General features: G+C 42.8%; 1 protein-coding gene across 1 annotated transcript in view; it reads left to right on the top strand.

The window, feature by feature from the left end:
* Nucleotides 1-20624, top strand: part of LOC138672441 (uncharacterized) — a 654503-nt gene extending 633879 nt beyond the window's left edge. Inside the window, exons 20-21 of the mRNA XM_069760413.1 lie at nucleotides 12384-12388; nucleotides 19340-20624. Coding sequence (XP_069616514.1) covers nucleotides 12384-12388; nucleotides 19340-19976 — 642 coding nt within the window. The 3' untranslated portion in view covers nucleotides 19977-20624. The remainder of the gene's footprint in view (nucleotides 1-12383; nucleotides 12389-19339) is intronic.
* The last annotated feature ends 6607 nt before the right edge of the window (nucleotides 20625-27231 follow it).

Raw genomic sequence — 27231 nt, 5'->3', positions numbered from 1 at the left:
AGGCCTGGTGTCTAGTTATATATTTGGCACGATTGTATGCCAATTTGACTGAGCGTTTACTATACCCTCTGTTTAAAAATCTCCCTTTGAGATCTACAGCTTGTTTTTCAAAATCTGCCTCATCAGAGCAAATCCTACGTAAACGTAGGAACTGACCTATGGGTATTGTTATGATCCGGTGACCTTGGAGCAGCATGAAAACTTTCACTGGAGTAGGTGGTAACTATACTGACAGCAAATCCTGATCTTAACACCGCAACTAGAAGTAGCCGTGGGGTGTACCTAACAACCTAGACACCTCGTCACAGCCGGAGGACTAAATACCCCTAAAGATGGAAATAGGAATACTACCTTGCCTCAGAGCAGAACCCCAAAGGATAGGCAGCCCCACACAAATATTGGCTGTGAGTAGGAAAGGAAAGACACACGCAGGCAGAAAACAGGATTTAGCACAAGAGGCCACTCTAGCTAAAATAGGAAAGGATAGGACAGAGTTCTGTGCAGTCAGTATTAAAACCCTTCCAAAAATATTCACAGCAGATTATACAAAAAATTCCTCCATCTAACTAAAGACGTGGAACGTATATCTGCAACTCCAGAGACTCCTACACACAGAGCAGGAATACAATTAAAAAAAAAAACAAGCACACAGCTTGTGTGCCATAGTAAAAGAAACAGACACTTATCTTTGCTGAATTGGCAGCTAAGCAGGAGAAGCCAGACAGAGGTCCAACACTTCCCAAGAAACATTGACAACTGGAAAGGACTAATGAGTCCTGCAAACCTAAATACCCCAGTCAGAATTGCAATCAGCAGATACACCTGTCCAAGACTGCAGCCCAGGGACAACTGCATTACCACCTACAACCACCGGAGGGAGCCCAAAAGCAGAATTCACAACAGGTATTGAGCGTATCATAGCTGGAGGATGTGCCGAAGTAGCATGTAGTAAAGAGTTTACTGAGGTTGTCTTGCGGTGGAGGTCAGTCTGTAGACAGCCATCCCCTCCTCTTCTAATGCTTACATCAAGAAATTCTATCACATTTTGATCAAATTTGTACGTCAGATGGATATTATAGGTGTTCTGATTCAAAAGCGTCATAAAATCTTTAAGGGTATCAACCGATCCTTGCCAGATTTGAAAAATATCGTCGATGTAGCATACCCACAACAGGATACGCTCCATCGACTGTATCTGGTCAGATAGAAAGAGGTCCCTCTCCCACAGCCCCAGAAATAAATTTGCATAAGCCGGTGCAAAAGAGGCACCCATTGCGGTGCCCTGGAGCTGTAGGTAGAGGGACCCCTTGAATAAAAAGAAATTATGTGATAGTGAAAATTGAAGTAGTTTGACCACAAGCTGATTCATGGGGGTAGACATAGAGGAAGTTTGTACAAAATACTGTACAGCACGGATACCATCATTGTGGCGGATATTGGTGTATAAGGATTTCACGTCACATGACACCAACAGGGTGTCATTATCAATATGCAACCCATCCACTTTTTACCCCTTAGTGACCGAGCCAAATTTTTGAAATCTGACCAGTGTCACTTTATGTGGTAATAACTCTGCAACGCTTCAACAAATCCCAGTGATTTTGAGATTGTTTTTTCGTGACACATTATACTTTATGATAATGGTAAATTTTGTTCAACATTTTTTGTGTTTATTTATAAAAAATATCAAAAATTTGAGAAAAATGTTAAAAAATTAGCAATTTTCTAAATTTGAATGATTATCCCTTTAATCCAGATGGTCATACAACAGCAAACCATTAATAAATAACATTTCCCACATGTCTGCTTTACATCAGCACCATTTGTAAAATGTTATTTTATTTTGTTAGCATTTTAGGAGGTTTAAAAATGTAGCAGCAATTTTTCATTTTTTCAAAGAAATTTACAAAATTTATTTTTTTAGGGACTTATCCATGTTTGAAGTGACTTTAGGGGTCCCATATATTGGGAAACCCACAAACGTGATACCATTTTAAAAACAGCACCCCTAAACATATTGAAAACTGCTGTCAGGTAGTTTATTAACCCTTCAGGTGCTTTACAGGAATTAATGCAAAGTGGTATGACAGAAATGAAAATGTGTATTTTTACCACCTAAATGTTGCTAACTTCTAAACAGATTACTACAGCCGTCAGACTCTAAGGCCACTATTTGGTCATGAATTGCCATGGCAAACATCAGGACAACAAAATCATGATCTGAGGGCACCAATTGTGACAAAGGAGAAGCCCCCACACTCTGTTAACCATTTATAATGATGTAGTCACTATTGACAGCAGCATCTAAGGGGTTAAACAGATTTAGATGGTGCAAATACTGATCGTGGCTGGTACAGCAAGTTGTCAGCTATAGTGTACAACCGACAGATGCTGGATTGTCATCTGTATGGGGAGGCTATTCTCTTATATCTCAGGTCAGTTAAAAGACGTATTGGCGGTCATTAAGGGGTTAAAAAAAATTAATTTGTGTCCTTTATAAAGGATGGGAGTTCTTCCACCAGTGGCTGTAGTTTAATGTCCACAAGTTTAGTAACGTTTTCAAGATAGTTACCACAACCTGAAATGATCGGTCTACCGGGGGGGCTGTTTGATTTTTATGGACCTTCGGTAATAAAGTGTCGGTATTGTAGGTTCCATAACTTGGAGGGCCGTAAATAGTTCTTTGCTGATTACCTCCTTGTCCATAGCCTCTTTTAGAATGGATACAAGTTCAGATTTAAATTTATCAAGGGGATTAAAAGTCCGTTTTCTATAACATGTACTAACTCTTAATTGCCTGAAAACTTCACTCTCATATAAGGTCTTAGGCCAAATCACTACATTTCCGCCCTTGTCCGCCGGTTTAATTATTACATCATCTAGTCCTTGCAATTTTTTTAGTCCCAATTCTTCTTCCCTAGATTGTTCATATTGGGATAACGGGGGATATTTTCAAAATCTCTACTAACTGTTTTTACAAATATATCAATTGTAGGATAGGCTGACAAGGGGGGAAATTTTTTTGACCGTGGTTAGATAGCCTTTGGGATCTTACCTCCCTGTGGTTCAATGTGTTCCTGTGCCAGTTCGTGTAGGATGGCTAGTGCCTCCTGTTCCGCCTCTGTTGGAAACATTTGCAATAAACTTTCATTATGGAAGTATTTTTTGAAGATCAATTTTCTCGCAAATAAGTGTAAGTCCTTAATAGCAGTGAAACGATCGAATTGTGCTGATGGACAAAACATAAGACCTCTACTTAGAATGTCAATCTCAATAGGAGACAAAGAATGTGTACTTAAATTAATTACCTTTAAATTATTTTTAGACTTTTCCGGAGAATATCCGTAAGGTCGTTTAGCAGGTACATATCGTGGCTCCCGCTTACGTTTAGGAGTAGAAACGATTGAAACAGTAGAGAAGGCGGAAGAGGAGGCACCAGAGATATCACACATTGGTGGATGAGATGAAGTTGAGGGGGTCTTGTCTCTCGTGTTATCCTTCAACTGATTTCTACGCCATTTATAGATCTTCCCATTTGAAAAATCTTTTTGATCACTTGACAGTTTATTGGATTGTCTCGTTTGGATGTCCTTAACCCATTGGTCGATGTGTTATTCCAACTGTGAGTTGATAGATTGAAATTGCTCAGTCGTCAAGCTTCCCTTGGCCTTTGTAAAGGCTTCCTCTAGAAGTACCTAAATTTTGGTCAATACCCCTAGATTATATTTAATTAATAATTCCATTAATTTTTTAGAGGTATCATTACAAATCGTTTCCCAGTTTTTTACAAACTCTTCATCATCTACTGGGAATGAAGGAGTGACCTGGATCCGCAGGCCTCTGGGAATAAGTTGTCTCTGAATATAATTATCTAAAAAAGCCCGGTTCCACCACGACCGGGTCCTTTTGTAAGTTAGATTTTTGATATTATTAAACAGACTATCAAATTGTAAACCATCATCCATGTTCATCATAGTACCACTGTTGCAAAATACCGCATTCATTTGTCCCTGCAAGGAAATTTCCCTGACCTTGAAATCCATATTCAGGTAATTGGAGCGAGGCCTGTGCGGAACACAGTATTTACCGTATGTTAGGTAATTAAATATAAATTACAGTGTGCACATATATTAGGACAAGAAAAAATAATAATTATAAATAAGGGTAGATATGCTTAAAATCAATCATATGCTGAAATCTAAATAGAAGTGGGAGGAGCACCAAAAGGTGGATATATATATATATATATATATATATATACAGTACAGACCAAAAGTTTGGACACACCTTCTCATTTAACCCCTTAATCCCATATGAAGTACTATCCCGTCGAGGTGGGGTGGGCCTTAATTCCCACCGACGGGATAGTACGTCATAGCGATCGGCCGCGCTCACGGGGGGAGCGTGGCCGATCACGGCCGGGTGTCAGCTGACTATCGCAGCTGACATCCGGCACTATGTGCCAGGAGCGGTCACGGACCGCTCCCGGCACATTAACCCCCGACACACCGCGATCAAACATGATCGCGGTGTGCCGGCGGTACAGGGAAGCATCGCGCAGGGAGGGGGCTCCCTGCGGGCTTCCCTGAGACGATCGGTACAAGGTGATGTGCTCACCTTGTACCGAGCGTCTTCTCCCTGCAGTCCCCGGATCCAAAATGGCCGCGAGGCTGCATCCGGGTCCTGCAGGGAGTACTTCTGGGTCAGGAGCAGGCTGCAGCTGCAGCTCTGTAAGCCTGCAGCGATGAGTGAGATCGCCGATCTTGCAGAGTGCTGTGCAAACTGTAAGATCAGCGATCTGTGATGTCCCCCCCTGGGACAAGTAAAAAAGTAAAAAAAAAAATGTCCACATGTGTAAAAAAAATTAAAAAAAATACTAAATAAATAAATAAATAAAAAAATTATTCCCATAAATACATTTCTTTATCTAAAAAAAAAACAAACAATAAAAGTACACATATTTAGTATCGCCGCGTCCGTAACGACCCAACCTATAAAACTGTCCCACTAGTTAACCCCTTCAGTGAACACCGTAAGAAAAGAAAAAAACGAGCCAAAAAACAATGCTTTATTATCATACCGCCGAACAAAAAGTGGAATAACACGCGATCAAAAAGACAGATATAAATAAACATTGTACCGCTGAAAATGTCATCTTGTCCCGCAAAAAACGAGCCGCCACAAAGCATAATAAGCAAAAAAATAAAAAAGTTATAGTCCTGAGAATAAAGCGATGCCAAAATAATTATTTTTTCTATAAAATAGCTTTTATCATATAAAAGCGCCAAAACATTAAAAAAATGATATAAATGAGATATCGCTGTAATCGTACTGACCCGACGAATAAAACTGCTTTATCAATTTTACCAAATGCGGAACGGTATAAACGCCTCCCCCAAAAGAAATTCATGAATAGCTGGTTTTTGGTCATTCTGCCTCACAAAAATCGGAATAAAAAGTGATCAAAAACTGTCACGTGTCCAAAAATGTTACCAATAAAAACGTCAACTCGTTCCGCAAAAAACAAGACCTCACATGACTGTGGACAAAAATATGGAAAAATTATAGGTCTCAAAAATGTGGAAACTAAATAAGATTAAAATAGATAAATCTCCGGGTCCGGATGGCATACACCCACGAGTACTAAGAGAACTAAGTAATGTAATAGATAAACCATTATTTCTTATTTTTAGGGACTCTATAGCGACAGGGTCTGTTCCGCAGGATTGGCGCATAGCAAATGTGGTGCCAATATTCAAAAAGGGCTCTAAAAGTGAACCTGGAAATTATAGGCCAGTAAGTCTAACCTCTATTGTTGGTAAAATATTTGAAGGGTTTCTGAGGGATGTTATTCTGGATTATCTCAATGAGAATAACTGTTTAACTCCATATCAGCATGGGTTTATGAGAAATCGCTCCTGTCAAACCAATCTAATCAGTTTTTATGAAGAGGTAAGCTATAGGCTGGACCACGGTGAGTCATTGGACGTGGTATATCTCGATTTTTCCAAAGCGTTTGATACCGTGCCGCACAAGAGGTTGGTACACAAAATGAGAATGCTTGGTCTGGGGGAAAATGTGTGTAAATGGGTTAGTAACTGGCTTAGTGATAGAAAGCAGAGGGTGGTTATAAATGGTATAGTCTCTAACTGGGTCGCTGTGACCAGTGGGGTACCGCAGGGGTCAGTATTGGGACCTGTTCTCTTCAACATATTCATTAATGATCTGGTAGAAGGTTTACACAGTAAAATATCGATATTTGCAGATGATACAAAACTATGTAAAGCAGTTAATACAAGTGAAGATAGTATTCTGCTACAGATGGATCTGGATAAGTTGGAAACTTGGGCTGAAAGGTGGCAGATGAGGTTTAACAATGATAAATGTAAGGTTATACACATGGGAAGAAGGAATCAATGTCACCATTACACACTGAATGGGAAACCACTGGGTAAATCTGACAGGGAGAAGGACTTGGGGATCCTAGTTAATGATAAACTTACCTGGAGCAGCCAGTGCCAGGCAGCAGCTGCCAAGGCAAACAGGATCATGGGGTGCATTAAAAGAGGTCTGGATACACATGATGAGAGCATTATACTGCCTCTGTACAAATCCCTAGTTAGACCGCACATGGAGTACTGTGTCCAGTTTTGGGCACCGGTGCTCAGGAAGGATATAATGGAACTAGAGAGAGTACAAAGGAGGGCAACAAAATTAATAAAGGGGATGGGAGAACTACAATACCCAGATAGATTAGCGAAATTAGGATTATTTAGTCTAGAAAAAAGATGACTGAGGGGCGATCTAATAACCATGTATAAGTATATAAGGGGACAATACAAATATCTCGCTGAGGATCTGTTTATACCAAGGAAGGTGACGGGCACAAGGGGGCATTCTTTGCGTCTGGAGGAGAGAAGGTTTTTCCACCAACATAGAAGAGGATTCTTTACTGTTAGGGCAGTGAGAATCTGGAATTGCTTGCCTGAGGAGGTGGTGATGGCGAACTCAGTCGAGGGGTTCAAGAGAGGCCTGGATGTCTTCCTGGAGCAGAACAATATTGTATCATACAATTAGGTTCTGTAGAAGGACGTAGATCTGGGGATTTATTATGATGGAATATAGGCTGAACTGGATGGACAAATGTCTTTTTTCGGCCTTACTAACTATGTTACTATGTATGTTATGAAACGCAAAAACTTTTTTGCTATAAAAAAAGCGTCTTTTAGTGTGTGACGGCTGCCAATCATAAAAATCCGATATAAAAAACGCTATAAAAGTAAAGCAAACCCCCCTTCATCACCCCCTTAGTTAGGGAAAAATAATAAAATTAAAAAAATGTATTTCCATTTTCCCATCAGGGCTAGGGTTAGGGCTAGGGTTGGGGCTAGAGTTAGGGTTAGGGCTAGGGTTGGGGCTGGGGTTAGGGCTAGGGTTGGGGCTAGGGTTGGGGTTAGGGTTGGGGCTAGGGTTAGGGTTGGGGCTAGGGTTAGGGCTAGGGTTGGAGCTAAAGTTAGGGTTGGGGCTAAAGTTACGGTTAGGGTTGGGGCTAAAATTAGGGTTAGGGTTTGGATTATATTTACGGTTGGGATTAGGGTTGGGATTAGAATTAGGGGTGTGTCAGGGATAGGGGTGTGGTTAGGGTTACCGTTGGGATTAGGGTTAGGGGTGTTGTTGGATTAGGGTTTCAGGTAGAATTGGGGAGTTTCCACTGTTCAGGCACATCAGGGGCTCTCCAAACGCGACATAGCGTCCGATCTCAATTCCAGCCAATTCTGCGTTGAAAAAGTAAAACAGTGCTTCTTCCCTTCCGAGCTCTCCGGTGCGCCCAAACAGGGGTTTACCCCAACATTTGGGGTATCAGCGTACTCGGGACAAATTGGACAACAACTTTTGGGGTCCAATTTATCCTGTTACCCTTGTGAAAATACAAAACTGGGGGCTAAAATATCATTTTTGTGAAAAAAAAAAAGAATTTTTATTTTCATGGCTCTGCGTTATAAACTGTAGTGAAACACTTAGGGGTTCAAAGTTCTCACAACACATCTAGATAAGTTCCTTGGGGGGTTTAGTTTCCAATATGGGGTCACTTGTGGGGGGTTTCTACTGTTTGGGTACATCAGGGGCTCTGCAAATGCAACGTGACGCCTGCAGACCAATCCATCTAAGTCTGTATTCCAAATGGCGCTCCTTCCCTTCCGAGCTCTGCCATGCGCCCAAACAGTGGTTCCCCCCACATATGGGGTATCGGCGTACTCAGGACAAATTGGAAAACTTTTGGGGTCCAATTTATCCTGTTACCCTTGTGAAAATACAAAACTGGGGGCTAAAAAATCATTTTTGTGAAAAAAAAAATTTTTATTTTCACGGCTCTGCGTTATAAACTGTAATGAAACACTTGGGGGCTCAAAGCTCTCAAAACACATCTAGATAAGTTCCTTAGAGGGTCTACTTTCCAAAATGGTGTCACTTGTGGGTGGTTTCAATGTTTAGGCACATCAGGGACTCTCCAAACGCAACATGGCGTCCCATCTCAATTCCTGTCAATTTTGCATTGAAAAGTCAAATGACGCTCCTTCCCTTCCGAGCTCTGCCATGCGCCCAAACAATGGTTTACACCCACATATGGGGTATCAGCGTACTCAGGACAAATTGCACAACAACTTTTGTGGTCTAATTTCTTCTCTTACCCTTGGGAAAATAAAAAATTGGGGGCAAAAAGATCATTTTTGTGAAAAAATATGATTTTTGAATTTTACGACTCTGCATTATAAACTTCTATGAAGCACTTGTTGGGTCAAAGTGCTCACCACACATCTAGATAAGTTCCTTAAGGTGTCTACTTTCCAAAATGGTGTCACTTGTGGGGGATTTCAATGTTTAGGCACATCAGTGGCTCTCCAAACGCAACATGGCGTCCCATCTCAATTCCAGTCAATTTTGCATTGAAAAGTCAAATGGCGCTCCTTCGCTTCCGAGCTCTGTCATGCGCCCAAACAGTGGTTTATCCCCACATATGGGGTATCAACGTACTCAGGACAAATTGTACAACTTTTGGGGTCCATTTTCTCCTATTACCCTTGGTAAAATAAAACAAATTGGAGCTGAAATAAATTTTGTGCGAAAAAAAGTTAAATGTTCATTTTTATTTAAACATTCCAAAAATTCCTGTAAAACACCTGAAGGGTTAATAAACTTCTTGAATGTGGTTTTGAGCACCTTGAGGGGTGCAGTTTTTAGAATGGTGTCACACTTGGGTATTTTCTATCATATAGACCCCTCAAAATGACTTCAAATGAGATGTGGTCCCTAAAAAAAAATGGTGTTGTAAAAATGAGAAATTGCTGGTCAACTTTTAACCCTTATAACTCCCTAACAAAAAAAAAATTTGGTTCCAAAATTGTGCTGATGTAAAGTAGACACGTGGGAAATGTTACTTATTAAGTATTGTGCATGACATATGTCACGATATGGTATGAAATATCATAAGTAGTTCTCTTGCTAGCCTGCGTGGGCTAAGCCCTCCTTCTTGGAGTGATACTGCAAATTCCTGGCTTTCCTTCTCAGAGAGTGTGGGGGTTAGGAGAGCCAAAAGTATTTACGACCGGCATTTCCTGTGTAAGCTATAAGTGAAGTAGAAACTTCGAGGATCCATGAAAGATTCTTTGTTTAGTTTTTGTTAGATATTAGGCAAGCGATTTAAGCTAGAAATACGAAAATATATATTCTTATTCTCACTCGGTGTACCTACCCATTCCCCGAAACACGGGCTTCTAACTCAGTCTGGTAAAGAAGTAGGGTTTTCTCTGTAAATATGTATCCCAGATAGGACATATTTGATCTCATTAGAATGCTCACGTTAATCCGAGATGAATGATGGGTTGGTTAGGACTATGAGATGTTTTGTAGCAGAATTATAGAAATTAGATATAGGTTAGGGTAAAATCAGTAAACTGAAGAGGTAGGAGGGACGAGGTGATCCAACCCCTTTCTGGGATGTTACAGGCTTAAGCTATAACTGACTGCACACATCCCCAGCTTCCTTCTTGTCCTATTTTCCTGGAAGAGCTGAGTACATCCCATGAGTTGGGACGTATGGAAAACTGCCCTAGCCTGGTTGCCTGTCATGCTTTGAACATGTGAGTGTTGTTTTTTCTCATTTATTCCCTTTATGTTATAATTGCCCTTGTACATATTTTCAATTGTCTCATTTATAACATCTTTATAAAATATTTTTGATAAAGCACTGCCTAATTTTTTATGGGATATAATATTGTATGCTAGTTCATTGTCCATGCTCTAAACGCACCCTGTCTCTGGAAGAGAATTACACTACTGTGTTGGGATAGCTTCGGACCCGTTTAATCGAAGCTGGTGGCAGTGATACCGTGCAGACTTTTGGGTTATGCTGAAGCGACTGCGGCGTTGCTAATTATTGTTCCTGCCTGAGTGGGAGTAGTTTATCGCGTCGCTGCAGCGTGCCCAATAGCCAGTACATAGCAGGCAGCCTTTCTGGCGACTAATTACCCTAGGTGCAGTACCTAATCTGACCTGAGAGTAAGGGGGCGCCAGAGAGCTGCAAGTGTTAAGTGGAACTGTAAGCGGGACATACATAAATCCCTGCAGTTTGTGGTATATTGAAAGCAGTGGGATACCTAGAATAAGCCGCTGCTGTAAACTAAGAGGTCAATAGCCTTGTGTGTGTTTTCTCATCACATCGTGGAGTGGAGGGATAACTAAGATAAGCCCCCCTGCACATGTGATAGCCGTCTGTTGGCCTAAAGTCACCTCAATCCGTGACGTAGGGGTGACGGTCACGGTGTGAAGCCTGACCCATTGGTGACAGCGGTCAGGGGAATCGTGGCAATTGGTGGCAAGGCGGTGGGATATCTTAGAGCATTAGTGATTTGGTTTGAGTAATCATTCCTCTCACTAAAAACTTGCAGAAAGTTCTTGCGAGGACTCTGCGCAAATAAGTTTGGAGAACGAACTCAGTGTTTTATTAGTCTTGAGACAATTGTGTACGGGTAATTATCCCCTCCCTTTCTCTTCGTTTTTCTATCCTATCTTTTATTTGGCAACCATGGTTGTGCTGGGAGAAACCTTCTATGAGCAGCAGACGAGAGACACCCTTGTTGCCTTATGCAAGTCACAGCACATTGACTTTGCTGGCAAAAACAAAGCCCAACTGGTCGCAGTTCTGGTGCAATGGGAAGCCGACCAAGCCAGGTCACAGAGGCCGCAGAAGCCAGCACCAGCGAACATGGTGCTGCAGCAGAGATCCCACCGCTGCCACCAATTGTCACGATTCCCCTGACCGCCGTCACCAATGGGTCAGGATTCACACCGTGACCGTCACCCCTACGTCACGGATTGAGGTGACTTTAGGCCAACAGACGGCTATCACATGTGCAGTGGGGCTTATCTTAGTTATCCCTCCACTCCACGATGTGATGAGAAAACACACACAAGGCTATTGACCTCTTAGTTTACAGCAGGGGCTTATTCTAGGTATCCCACTGCTTTCAATATACCACAAACTGCAGGGATTTATGTATATCCCGCTTACAGTTCCACTTAACACTTGCAGCTCTCTGGCGACCCCTTACTCTCAGGTCAGATTAGGTACTGCACCTAGGGTAATTAGTTGCCAGAAAGGCTGCCTGCTATGTACTGGCTATTGGGCACGCTGCAGCGACGCGATAAACTACTCCCACTCAGGCAGGAACAATAATTAGCAACGCCGCAGTCGCTTCAGCATAACCCAAAAGTCTGCACGGTATCACTGCCACCAGCTTCGATTAAACGGGTCCGAAGCTATCCCAACACAGTAGCGTAATTCTCTTCCAGAGACAGGGTGCGTTTAGAGCATGGAGAATGAACTAACATACAATATTATATCCCATAAAAAATTAGGCAGTGCTTAATCAAAAATATTTTATAAAGATGTTATAAATGAGACAATTGCAAATATGTACAAGGGTAATTATAACATAAAGGGAATAAATGAGAAAAAGCAACAATCACATGTTCAAAGCATGACAGGCAACCAGGCTAGGGCAGTTTTCCATACGTCCCAACTCATGGGATGTACTCAGCTCTTCCAGGAAAATAGGACAAGAAGGAAGCTGGGGATGTGTGCAGTCAGTTATAGCTTAAGCCTGTAACATCCCAGAAAGGGGTTGGATCACCTCGTCCCTCCTACCTCTTCAGTTTACTGATTTTACCCTAACCTATATCTAATTTCTATAATTCTGCTACAAAACATCTCATAGTCCTAACCAACCCATCATTCATCTCGGATTAACGTGAGCATTCTAATGAGATCAAATATGTGCTATCTGGGATACATATTTACAGAGAAAACCCTACTTCTTTACCAGACTGAGTTAGAAGCCCGTTTTTCGGGGAATGGGTAGGTACACCGAGTGAGAATAAGAATATATATTTTCGTATTTCTAGCTTAAATCGCTTGCCTAATATCTAACAAAAACTAAACAAAGAATCTTTCATGGATCCTCGAAGTTTCTACTTCACTTATAGCTGAACAAGAGCTTACACAGGAAATGCCGGTCGTAAATACTTTTGGCTCTCCTAACCCCCACACTCTCTGAGAAGGAAAGCCAGGAATTTGCAGTATCACTCCAAGAAGGGGGGCTTAGCCCACTCAGGCTAGCAAGAGAACTACTTATGATATTTCATACCATATCGTGACAACATATCTCTGTGATTTAAGGGTATAAAAATTCAAAGTTGGAAAATTGCGAAATTTTCAAAATTTTCGCCAAATTTCTGTTTTTTTTCTCAAATAAACGCAAGTTATATCGAATAAATGTTACCACTATCATGAAGTACAATACGTCACGAGAAAACAATGTCAGAATCGCCAAGATTCGTTGAAGCGTTCCAGAGTTATAACCTCATAAAGGGACAGTGGTCAGAGTTGTAAAAATTGGCCCCGACATTAACGTGCAAACCACCCTCGGGGCTTAAGGGGTTAAAGATTTTTCTGTATTTTCATGACTATGAAAATTGTACATTCGCACTGAAGGCATCAAAACTATGAATTAACACATGTGGAATTATATACTTAACAAAAATGTGTGAAACAACTGAAATTATGTCTTATATTCTATGTTCTTCAAAGTAGCCACCTTTTGCTTTGATGACGGGTTTGCACACTCTTGGCATTCTCTTGATGAGATTCAAGAGGTAGTCACCAGGAATGGTCTTCCAACAATCTTGAAGGAGTTCCCATGATGCTTAGCACTTGTTGGCCCTTTTGCCTTCACTCTGCGGTCCAGCTCACCCCAAACCATCTCGATTGGGTTCAGGTCTGGTGACTGTGGAGGCCAAGTCATCTGGCGTAGCCCCCCATCACTCTCCTTCTTGGTCAAATAGCCCTTACACAGCCTGGAGGTGTGTTTGGGGTCATTGTCCTGTTGAAAAATAAATGATGGTCCAACTAAACGCAAACCGGATGGAATAGCATGCTGCTGCAAGATGCTGTGGTAGCCATGCTGGTTCAGTATGTCTTCAATTTTGAATAAATCCCCAACAGTGTCACCAGCAAAGCCCCCCCACACCATCACACGTCCTCCTCCATGCTTCACGGTGGGAACCAGGCATGTAGAGTCCATCCATTCACCTTTTCTGCGTCACACAAAGACACGGTGGTTGGAACCAAAGATCTCAAATTTGGACTCATCAGACCAAAGCACAGATGTCCACTGGTCTAATGTTCATTCCTTGTGTTCTTTAGCCCAATCAAGTCTCTTCTGCTTGTTGCCTGTCCTTAGCAGTGGTTTCCTAGCAGCTATTTTACCATGAAGGCCTGCTGCACAAAGTCTCCTCTTAACAGTTGTTGTAGAGATGTGTCTGCTGCTAGAGCTCTGTGTGGCATTGACCTGGTCTCTAATCTGAGCTGCTGTTAACCTGCGATTTCTAAGGCTGGTGACTCGGATAAAATTATCCTCAGAAGCAGAGGTGACTCTTGGTCTTCCTTTCCTGGGTCGGTCCTCATGTGAGCCAGTTTCTTTGTAGCGCTTGATGGTTTTTGCCACTGCACTTGGGGACACTTTCAAAGTTTCCCAATTTTTCGGACTGACTGACCTTCATTTCTTGAAGTAATGATGGGCACTCGTTTTTCTTTTCTTAGCTGCTTTTTTCTTGCCATAATACAAATTCTAACCGTCTATTCAGTAGGACTCTCAGCTGTGTATCCACCAGACTTCTGCACAACACAACTGATGGTCCCAACCCCATTTATAAGGCAAGAAATCCCAATTATTAAACCTGACAGGGCACACCTGTGAAGTGAAAACCATTCCCGGTGACTACCTCTTGAAGCTCATCAAGAGAATGCCAAGAGTGTGCAAAGCAGTCATCAAAGCAAAAGGTGGCTACTTTGAAGAACCTAGAATATAAGACATAATTTCAGTTGTTTCACACTTTTTTGTTAAGTATAAAATTCCACGTGTTATTCATGAAAATACAGAAAAATCTTTAAATGAGAAGGTCTGTACTGTATATATACACATACAGCTCTCCAATGAAAATATTCGTGATCCTATCAGCCCTAAATTGGCAAAGGGATCATATATCTCACTAGCCACATCAAAAAATGAACGTACACACGGCTCCGCTCCGTACACCTCGTACACACACGGCTCCGCTCCGTACACCTCGTACACACACGGCTCTGCTCCGTACACCTCGTACACACACGGCTCTGCTCCGTACACCTCATACACGCGGCTCTGCTCCGTACACCTCGTACACACACGGCTCCGCTCCGTACACCTCGTACACACACGGCTCCTCTCCGTACACCTCGTACACACGGCTCCGCTCCGTACACCTCGTACACACACGGCTCCGCTCCGTACACACACAGCTCCGCACACCTCGTACACACACGGCTCCGCTCCGTATACCTCATACACACGGCTCCGCTCCGTACACCTCGTACACACGGCTCCGCTCCGTACACCTCGTACACACACGGCTCCGCTCCGTACACACACAGCTCCGCTCCGTACACCTCGTACACACACGGCTCCGCTCCGTATACCTCATACACACGGCTCCGCTCCGTACACCTCGTACACACGGCTCCGCTCCGTACACCTCGTACACACACGGCTCCGCTCCGTACACACACAGCTCCGCTCCGTACACCTCGTACACACACGGCTCCGCTCCGTATACCTCATACACACGGCTCCGCTCCGTACACCTCGTACACACGGCTCCGCTCCGTACACCTCGTACACACACGGCTCCGCTCCGTACACACACAGCTCCGCTCCGTACACCTCGTACACACACGGCTCCGCTCCGTACACCTCGTACACACTCGGCTCCGCTCCGTACACCTCGTACACACACGGCTCCACTCCGTACACCTCATACACACGGCTCCGCTCCGTACACCTCGTACACACACGGCTCCGTTCCGTACACCTCGTACACACACGGCTCCTCTCCGTACACCTCGTACACACTCGGCTCCGCTCCGTACACCTCGTACACACACGGCTCCGCTCCGTACACCTCGTACACACACGGCTCCGCTCCGTACACCTCGTACACACACGGCTCCGCTCCGTACACCTCGTACACACACAGCTCCGCTCCGTACACCTCGTACACACACGGCTCCACTCCGTACACCTCATACACACGGCTCCGCTCCGTACACCTCGTACACACACGGCTCCGCTCCGTACACCTCGTACACACACGGCTCCGCTCCGTACACCTCGTACACACACGGCTCCGCTCCGTACACCTCGTACACACGGCTCTGCTCCGTACACCTCGTACACACGGCTCCGCTCCGTACACAGTGTAAACCCCTCCTGACCCCTCACATCAACTTCCCCTCATCCGGCACCATGACAACCAGCACAGCAGAGTCCTGCACACACTGAGGCCCTGATCATGTGACCCTGACTCCTCCCCTCCGGTGACCTCATCACAGGTCCTAGTTCTGCAGGTGGAGGCTCCACACCAGACCTGGAGCAGGTAAAGACCCCAATATCCACAGGTGCCTTCTAATTGGGGGAACTATCAGCTGTAATAATCCTCGGACAGTTCTGCCCTTTATGGAGGTGGCAGGAAGTCTGTAGTGACTGTAGCTTCATAGTATCAGCTCCAATCCAGAGGGGAGAAGCGATTCCCCCCGAACACTCACAGACTGTGGGGGCCGCAGAGAAATGTTATGATTTTCTACTGATAGATACAAACGACCAAACTATGGAAGACGGGAACCAGATAAATGTGTTACCCACATAGTACGGCCCCCCACAGTATAATGTTCTCATAGTGCCGCCATCCCCCCCCCCACAGTGTTCATATAGAGGCCGGTGGTGATGGAGTCAGTGACCGACTCTGGCCACATATGTCTCTAGAGCCGTAGTAGAAGATGAAGATGTCGTCCTCACCATGAAGTAGTTATTTCTCATGTCGCGTGTAATGAATATCTCCTGCAGTATTACTAATGCCGATTCCAGGGTCGGTAAATGAGAGGAGAATTAGCGTTATGGAAGATGAGTCTATGAGGAACGTATTCAGCTGCCGACTCCGAGGAGGAAACTGCTTGTTGTCTGTGGCCTAAATATATAGGATTTATTAGTAGATGTAAAGACGGAAACTAAATCCTGTAAAATAATAAATCTCCTCATATGTTTCCCTTATTATCTCCAGTAATTGTATTATTACAGGATTCTTCTGATGTTCCATCGCTCATCTTCTCATTCAGGTCTCTACAATATCGGATCCTCTCAGTGAAGATCTTCTACAGAAGAGAATTTTCCTGATTTACCCATCAGTGATGGATATGGACAGAGACAAGATGGCGGAGAGGATATTACACCTCACCCTAGAGATCCTCTTCCGGCTTACTGGAGAGGTGAGGGATTCTGATGACGTCACATTACATCATTCTTATCTATGGGAATAACAGATGGACAGAACTGGAGAGGTGAGGACTCTGGAAATGTCTGTAGTGAGATTTATTAATGTGTCTCTCCATTACCAGGATTACACAGTGGTGAAGAAGACCTCTAGTGATCGCTGTCAGGACCCTGTGTCTGAGGGATGGGGAAGACCCCTGAGCCCAATCACGGGGCCTCCACCTCACACCCTGATCCATGAGGACATCAATGACCAGAAGATCCTAGAACTCACCTACAAGATGATTGAGCTGCTGACTGGAGAGGTGACACTGCTGGGAATGCTGGGACATTATACAGTAACACTATGGAGGGATCGGGGGATGACGGTATCATTGTATGTGTCAGGTTCCTATAAGGTGTCAGGATGTCGCTGTCTATTTCTCCATGGAGGAGTGGGAGTATTTAGAAGGACACAGAGATCTGTACAAGGACGTCACGATGGAGGTTCCCCAGCCCCTCACATCTCCAGGTAATAGACAGCACTAAATACACACGGCCTATAATTATCTGTATGTAAAGAATGAATTCACTCCCTGTATGTGTTTCCTCCAGATCTATCCAGTAAGAGGACAACACCAGAGAGATGTCCCCGTCCTCTTCTTCCACAGGACTGTAAGCAAGAAGATCCCAATGCTCCTCAGGATCATCAGGTAGATGGAGAGAAGGTGTCAGGAGATCTCCCCTATGATGTGTAGACGCCGGTGAAGGTCTTGTGCTCAGTCTTGTTTTATCCTCCAGTATTATATGTTTTATACTTGTGTGATGAGAACGGTGGAGATGGCAGGATTAGAGCTGATCATAGATGGGACTTCTCCATCTGTCGGTGACTTTTACAATATTTGTTTCAGGGAGAAGATCTGACCCATAATAATACTACAGAGACATATGTGAGGGGGGATGAGCGGTGTAAAGAGGAGATTCCTACATATGGCTACCCAGGTGAGTAGTGACCACTAAATGCAGAGAGGTCACAGATTCTCCACAGTCCCCGGCTGTGGCTGCTTTATCGGTGGTGTAGTCCGGCCGCATCACAATCATGTGATCACCATTTTACCTCTAGACCACAACATTCTCCTCCACCCAAAACTGTTCCAATGACTTTGGGCATTGAATCCCTTCTATGGAACTTACAACCTGGAGGATCCACCTACCCCCTGGGATTAGAAGACTCTGACCGTTACCTGCCCAGATGTGTAAACTACAAAGCCAAATGGCAGCTTACGTAGAATGTGCTGACAAGATAGAAAATCACTTGAAGATAAATATTATGATGGGTCTGTAAGAGAAAGCGGAGGGTGATGATGCTGGTGGCTTCCTAGATCCCTGAGATCTTATCGGATGAATCTCCCTTCTCTCCCTTCTGTGCTGCTGAATGTGATCATATGGTCCCTACAAGACCAGGTCCAGTCTATCAGGGCAAACTTCACTTTTATGATCGACATTAAATATCCAGTGAGGCCAAGTGTGAATTTCTGTCCAATAATAACAGAGATTAATCTATAGGAGTGTTGTCAATTTTGACTACACAGGCGACTTCTGGAAATCAGCACGCAGTGAATGTTGGAAAGTGAAAATTATTTGACTTTGAGAGATCGGATATTGGTGGATTGGTTTATGGAAGCCATGCTGCTTTTCAACAGCCTTTGAGCCACTAATGATGTGGAAACCTCTGCTTTTTCCACTGACAGATGATGGACCTGTTTTTTGTGAAATGAATAGAATTTTTTATTAGTATTATTTTTGCCGGAATAACATTGTTTGGTGGCTTTTTATTCCAAATTTGGTAGAATGAACAAACAGTTGAACTCCACGCTCTACTAGTTCATCCTATGAGGTTTTCTAATAGACCGTGAACTGTCATTGTCTTGTTGAATAATTCAGTATTTTACATAATTTTCCCTTTTTACTGACAATTTATATAGAAAAGTAAAAAAATGTAAAATTCAAGGATATTTTATTTACAAATTATAATTGGTTTTATTCTTAGCAGATGACTGTACCAGGAGATCAGAGGGACGGCTGACATCTCCAATTTTTAAATCAGATGATCTTGAGATCCTACAGGATACAACTGAAGTGACTGTCATTACTCCAGATACACCATCATCCCTTCACTGCAAAGATCTGTCATCTGATCCTATGAAACAGGTCCGGTCTTCTGACTCATTACTGACTACTATGGGAAATCAAAGCCACAAAATATGTATTAAAAAACCAACTGCGTCTAAAACAAAGAAGCCAATTTCATGTTCAGAATATGGAAGTAGTTTTTCCTTCGAAAAGTGTTTTGTTAAACATAAAAAAATTGACACAGCAGAGAACAGATTTTATTGTTCCAAATGTGGGAAATCGTTTAACCAGAAATCAGATGTTGTTAGGCACCAGAGAAGCCACACGGGGGAGAAACCCTTTTCCTGTTTAGAATGTGGGAAATGTTTTAACCGGGAAGACAATTTCAATACCCATCAGAGAATCCACACAGGGGAGAAGATTTTTACCTGTTCAGAATGTGGGAAATGTTTTAACCAGAAATCAAATCTTGTTTGTCACCAGAGAACCCACACAGGGGAGAAGCCTTTTTCATGTTCAGAATGTGGGAAATGTTTTACACATAAATCAAATCTTGTTAGTCACCAGAGAAACCACACAGGGGAGAATCCTTTTTTATGTTCAGGATGTGGGAAATGTTTTAAACATAAATCAGTTCTTGTTAAGCACCAGAGAATTCACACAGGGGAGAAGCCTTTTTCCTGTTCAGAATGTGGGAAATGTTTTGCAGAGAAATCATATTTTATTAAGCACCAGAGAATTCACACAGGGGAGAAGCCTTTTTCCTGTTCAGAATGTGGGAAATGTTTTACAGATAAATCAGATTTGGTTAAGCACCAGAGAACCCACACAGGGGAGAAGCCCTTTAGTTGTTCAGAATGTGGGAAATGTTTTAACCAGAAATCAAATCTTGTTAGTCACCAGAGAACCCACACAGGGAAAAAGCCTTTTTCATGTCCAGAATGATGAAATGTTTTAAATGTTTTAAAAGAGTTGTCCACTACTAGGACAATCTCTTGTCATTTCTCATTTTTGGCCTTGTTAAAATAAAAACACTCATACTCCCCTTCCTTGCCTGTGACGTGCCAGTGGTGCTCATGTGAGGTTCCTGGGCTTATGTGAGGTTGTTACATCACATGAACCCTGCGCCCAATCAGCGCCAGCTTCACTGTTTCTGCCTTCGGATGTCTTGAAAATTAACAGGAAGCCAGGGGGTTTGGCTGCTCTCCGATTTCCTCTTAATGTTCAATTTGTCAGAAGGTGGGGAAGAGTGACGCCATTGCTGACTGGGCGCAGGGCTCACATGATGTAACAACTTCACTTGAGCCCCAGGAATGGAAGTGCTGACACAGCTGGAGCAGCACCTGTATAGGAGGTTTGTATAATTGTTTTCATTTTAATAGGATCGAACCTGAGGAATGAGAAGGGGTTGTCAAAGTATTGGACAGACCCGTAAATCATCAAAAATCCCCCACAGTGAGAAGCCGTTATTATAACTAGAATGTGAAAATTAATTGCTGAAAATTCATATTTTGTTGACTCTCAAAAAACTTTCTTTACAAGTAATACAAAAACAGACAGTTGTATAATTAAATGAGAAATATTACTTTAGAACCTACTGTATATTTGGACTATAAGACACACTTAGCAAAAACAAATCTTCCTAATAAGTGAGTGCGTCTTATAGACTGGAGGCAGCTTCCTGTGACCGAGGAGAAAACTGAGACGGTGTCCTTCCTGATCACTGAGAAAATGAGAAAACTGCTCTCCTCCAGCCCCACACTTATCTGTTGTGAATTCTGCTCTTGGGTTCCCTCCAGTGGTTGTAGGTGGGAATGCAGTTGTCTCTGAGTCGCAGTCCTGGCCAGGTGTATCGGATGATTACAATTCTGACTGGGATATTTAGATGTGCTGGATCCTTTAGCCCTTGCCAGTTGTGTTCCTTGTGAAGTGTTGGATCACTTTCTGGCTTCTCCTGCTTGCTGCCAAATTCAGCAAAGATAAGCGTTTGGTTTTTTGTTTCTGTGGCACACTGCTGTGTGCTTGTTTCAGTTTTATTCCTGCTCTGATTGTACGATTCACTGGAGTTGCAGATTTACGCTCCTACATCTTTTAGTTAGATGTAGGAAGTTTTGGTATATTCTGCTGTGGATGTTTTGGAAGGGTTTTAATACTAACCGCACAGAACTCCGTCCTATTCTGTCCTATCTAGCTAGAGTGGCCTCCTGTGCTAAATCCTGTTTTTCTGCCTGTGTATGTTTTTTCCTCTCCGACTCACCGCCAATATTTGTGGGGGGCTGTCTATCCTTTGGGGATTTTCTCTGAGGCAAGATAGTATTCCTATTTCCATCTTTAGGGGTATTTAGTCCTCCGGCTGTGACGAGGTGTCTAGGTGTGTTAGGTACACTCCACGGCTACTTCTAGTTGCTGTGTTAAGTTCAGGATTGCGGTCAGTATAGTGGCCACCTTCTCCAGTGAAAGTTCTCATGCAGCTCCAAGGTCACCGGATCATAACACTTATCTACCTGGTGCAGAGCAGGAGGGGAAGGTACCGGAACCTGCACAGAGGCTGCCCGTCCTGCGGGAGCAGCTGAAGAACCTTCCACTCCACAAGCTCAAGGACCTTTCAGATCATGTAATCGATCACATGACCCGGAAGGAACTGCAGATGTGGTAATGTCGGGGATGGTGGGGGAAGCCGACTCCCGTATAGCAGTGAAACAAAGTTGTATTTCATTATATCAGGTGACAACAAAGTAACCACAAACCAATGACAAAAATAAACAATTAAATGCCATTTTAAAAACTTGGCCACACACCCAGAATTGTAAAAGACCATTGCCAAGAGGGAGCAAGTAGAATCATGCGTGTGGTGGTTAATAATAGATCTGTGTGCATACAGCTGCAACAGTAGTAGTAAGATATCTTGCTTCGTATATATGGTATATGTGAAGTATTGTATCAAACAATATAAGTATTAATAACGTGCAAATGCAAAAAGTGTCTTGCAGTATATATAGATATATCCATCAGAGAAAGTGCTGGTGCATGGTACCGTGATGTTATAGTGTATAGAGATAAATAACGCAGGTATAATGTGTCAGCAGAACAATATACTAGCACATAATAAGGGCATAATCATCAGCTGTCCCGCATCACTGAAAAGCCCATCACATGGTCAACCACAATATAGATGGAGGAAATAAACTCTCTCCCTCTCCTTCATTGATGCTGGACAGCTGATCATTATGTGCTCACTATATGCTGATATATGAATGCTGGACAGCTGTTAATTATACACTTACTATGTGCTAGTATATTGTACAGGGGATGGAATGCCATATGGGCCTATTGTTATAGTGTATAGAGGTAAATAATTAACATCACGGTACCATGCACCAGCATTATCTCTGATGGATATATCTATATATACTGCAGGACACTTTATGCATTTGCACTTTATTAATACTTATATTGCTTCATACAATACTACTTCACATATACTATATATATGAAACAAGATATATGATACTACTACTGTTGCAGTTGTATGCACATAGATCCATCCCTCACCACCACACGCAAAATTCCACTTGCTCCCTCTTGCCAATGGTCTTTTACAATTCTGGGTGTGCGGCCTTGTTTTTAATTTTTGTCATTGGTTTGTGGTTACTCTGTTGTCACCTGATTTATTAAAATACAACAATGTTTCATTGAATGTGCTATATGGGGCTTTATAGTCAGCTTTCTTTACCCCCAACCCCGATTTTGATTATTTTCTCAGACTGTCCATTTTGTATATCCAAGTCCAATTTCTTGGTTGCAGGGTTGCTATTTTATTACTTAAACTCTATAATAATACAAGGCCACCGTGCATCAAGAGCCAAACCCTTGTTCTTTGTTTTCACAAATGGGGTAATGTGCATACAGTCCTGGCAAAAGTATTGACACCCCTGCAATTCTGTCAGATAATACTCAGTTTCTTCCTGAAAATGATTGCAAACACAAATTATTTGGTATTATTGTCTTCATTTAATTTATCTTAAATGAAAAAACACAAAAAGAATTGTCCTAAAGCCAAATTGGATATAATTCCACACCAAACATAAAAAAGGGGGTGGACAAAAGTATTGGCACTGTTCAAAAAATCCTGTGATGCTTCTGTAATTAGTGTAATTAACAGCACCTGTAACTTACCTGTGGCACCTAACAGGTGTTGGCAATAACTAAATCACACTTGCAGCCAGTTGACATGGATTAAAGTTGACTCAACCTCTGTCCTGTGTCCTTGTGTGAACCACATTGAGCATGGAGAAAAGAAAGAAGACCAAAGAACTGTCTGAGGACTTGAGAAACCAAATTGTGAGGAAGCATGAGCAATCTCAAGGCTACAAGTCCATCTCCAAAGACCTGAATGTTCCTGTGTCTACCGTGCGCAGTGTCATCAAGAAGTGTAAAGCCCATGGCACTGTGGCTAACCTCCCTAAATGTGGACGGAAAAGAAAAATTGACAAGAGATTTCAACGCAAGATTGTGCGGATGTTGGATAAAGAACCCCGACTAACATCCAAACAAGTTCAAGCTGCCCTGCAGTCCAAGGGTACAACAGTGTCAACCCGTACTATCCGTCGGCGTCTGAATGAAAAGGGACTGTATGGTAGGAGACCCAGGAAGACCCCACTTCTTACCCCGAGACATAAAAAAGCCAGGCTGGAGTTTGCCAAAACTTACCTGAAAAAGCCTAAAATATTTTGAAAGAATGTTCTCTGGTCAGATGAGACAAAAATAGAGCTTTTTGGGCAAAGGCATCAACATAGAGTTTACAGGAGAAAAAAACAGGCATTCAAAGAAAAGAACACGGTCCCTACAGTCAAACATGGCGGAGGTTCCCTGATGTTTTGGGGTTGCTTTGCTGCCTCTGGCACTGGACTGCATGACCGTGTGTTAGGGTGGTCGAGTTCCCACCTCTGCACAGGGGGAATCTCGGGCCATCTCCGCTGAGGTCTCCCATTCTTCTCTTGCCGCAGTGGAGCCTGCTCAGCGGAGGCGTCGCTCCCAGCATCTCACTCAGTCTGACTCTGTACAAAGAGTTACTGCTGCTTTTCCTGCTTCTGCCATTGAAGTCAGTGCTGTGCAGCGGCAAGCAGACGCTTCTGGGACTAAGTCCTGCTTTTCTCGTTCTGAGCATGCCCAGAGTAAGATCTCTCAGTGGAGATCGAGGGTCACATGATCAGATACTGCAGCTAAAGCCATTGGTCCTTCAGGAAGGTCCTGTAGGTGATCACGCTCTATGGCAGCCTCTCATTGGTCCTTCTAGGAAGGTCCTGTACGTGCTGCAACTATTTTAGGCTCGCATGGCCGCACGGCTAGTATCGTTCTATATTATGTGCTTTGCGCCAGTGTGGTCATGTGAGTTTGTGTTCAGGGACCCGGCTGAAATAAGCCCCTAGAATGCTGGCACCTCCGGCGAAGAGTTTTTGTGTGCATGCATGACCACTGATTGCTCTCAGTTGGGTAGTTAGCCTGTGCCACCATGAAGTCAAACAGGGCGAAGTGCTTTTAGTTCACGGCTACTCTGTGAAGTAACAGAGTTAGCTCATACCGCCATATAGTTCCGCCGTTTACTAGCAGCAGGTTCTCCTGCATGGTGGACCCCGGGCTGCGAACGCATCTATTATTATTAAACCTCTATATTTACTCGGTGCATTCCGCTAGCCCTAACACCGTGTGCTTGGCATTATGAAGTTTGAAGACTACCAACAAATTTTGCAGCATAATGTAAGGCCCAGTGTGAGAATGCTGGGTCTCCCTCAGAGGTCATGGGTCTTCCAGCAGGACAATGGCCCAAAACACACCTCAAAAAGCACTAGAAAATGGTCTGAGAGAAAGCACTGGAGACTTCTAAGGTGGCCAGCAATGAGTCCAGACCTGAATCCCATAGAACACCTGTGGAGAGATCTAAAAATGGCAGCTTGGAGAAGGCAGCCTTCAAATATCAGGGACCTGGAGCAGTTTGCCAAAGAAGAATGGTCTAAAATTCCAGCAGAGCATTGTAAGAAACTCATTGATGTTACTGGAAGCGGCTGGTCGCAGTTATTTTGACTAAAGGTTGTGCAACCAAGTATCAGGCTGCCGTCACACTATCAGTATTTGGTCAGTATTTTACATCAGTATTTGTAGCCAAAACCAGGAGTGGGGGATAAATGCAGAAGTGGTACATATGTTTCTTTTATACTTTTCCTCTGATGGTTCCACTCTTAGTTTTGGCTACAAATACTGATGTAAAATACTGACCAAATACTGCTAGTGTGACGGCTGAGGGTGCCAATACTTTTGTCTGGCTCATTTTTGGAGTTTTGTGTGAAATGATCAATGTTTTGCTTTTTGCTTCATTCTCTTTTGTGTTTTTGCATTTAAGACAAATTAAATGAAGATAATAATACCAAATAATTTGTGTTTGCAAACATTTTCAGGAAGAAAATGAGTATTATCTGACAGAATTGCAGGGGTGTCAATACTTTTGGCCATGACTGTATACAATGTGTGTATATGTAAATGTGCATATGTAGCAGAGCTGTGTGTATATAAATGTGCATATGTAGCAGAGCTGTGTGTATGTAAAGGTGCGTATGTAGCAGAGTTGTGTGTATGTAAAGGTGCGTATGTAGCAGGGCTGTGTGTATATAAATGTGCATATGAAGACACAAAAGAGAATAGTAAAACCAAAAACACTCAGTTTGAAAAAAATTTGCAGTAATCCGCAAGTGCTAGTAAAAGATGTAAAAAACAGGGTATTTGGTTCATACGTTTTTTGCAAAAAATGTATACTAAGCTGCTCTACCAAACTTCACGGTATACCCATATCAGAGCAGTCCTAACTAATGTATGCAATCCCTATATGATGTATTTAAAAACCTGATCATCTGTATATAACCTGTGTGAACAGGGTTCAGAGAGGAAAAATCCATGTGTGCATACAGGGTAGAACAGCTTTTGTGCAGCTAGCCCAAGAGGAGTGGTGGAACTCCCCAGTCTTGTAGACACAAGAGAACAATTATGGAAACAGGAACACATGGGCTACTTGCACAGTGAACAAGTCTGTATGATCATGTTCACACACCACCAAGAAACCTGAAGACACAAAAGAGAATAGTAAAACCAAAAACACTCAGTTTGAAAAAAAATTGCAGTAATCCGCAAGTGCTAGTAAAAGATGTAAAAAACAGGGTATTTGGTTGATACGTTTTTTGCTCTGATATGGGTATACCGTGAAGTTTGGTAGAGCAGCTTAGTATACATTTTTTGCAAAAAACGTATCAACCAAATACCCTGTTTTTTTACATCTTTTACTAGCACTTGCGGATTACTGCAAATTTTTTTCAAACTGAGTGCTTTTTGGTTTTACTATTCTCTTTTGTGTCTTCAGGTTTCTTGGTGGTGTGTGAACATGATCATACAGACTTGTTCACTGTGCAAGTAGCCCATGTGTTCCTGTTTCCATAAATGTGCATATGTAGCAGAGCTGTGCGTATATAAATGTGCATATGTAGCAGAGCTGTGTGTATACAAATGTGCATATGTAGCAGAGCTGTGCGTATATAAATGTGCATATGTAGCAGAGCTGTGTGTATACAAATGTGCATATGTAGCAGAGCTGTGCGTATATAAATGTGCGTATGTAGCAGAGCTGTGTGTATGTAAATGTGCATATGTATCAAGGCTGTGTGGATGTAAATGTGCATATGTAGCAGAGCTGTGCGTATATAAATGTGCATATGTAGCAGGGCTGTGTGTATATAAATGTGCATATGTAGCAGAGCTGTGCGTATATAAATGTGCGTATGTAGCAGAGCTGTGTGTATGTAAATGTGCAAATGTAGCAAGGCTGTGTGGATGTAAATGTGCATATGTAGCAGAGCTGTGCGTATATAAATGTGCGTATGTAGCAGAGCTGTGTGTATATAAATGTGCGCATGTAGTGAGGCTATGTGGATGTAAATGTGCGCATGTAGTGAGGCTATGTGGATGTAAATGTGCGCATGTAGCAGGGCTGTCTGTATGTAAATGTGCATATGTAGTGAAGCTGTGCGTATATAAATGTGCATATGTAGCAGAGCTGTGTGTATGTAAATGTGCATATGTAGCAGAGCTGTGTGTATATAAATGTGCGTATGTAGCAGAGCTGTGTGGATGTAAATGTGCGCATGTAGTGAGGCTATGT

This window comes from Ranitomeya imitator, chromosome 3 (genome assembly GCF_032444005.1).
Source record: "Ranitomeya imitator isolate aRanImi1 chromosome 3, aRanImi1.pri, whole genome shotgun sequence".
Lineage (NCBI taxonomy): Eukaryota > Metazoa > Chordata > Amphibia > Anura > Dendrobatidae > Ranitomeya > Ranitomeya imitator.
This window is presented reverse-complemented; position numbering and strand designations above follow the sequence as displayed.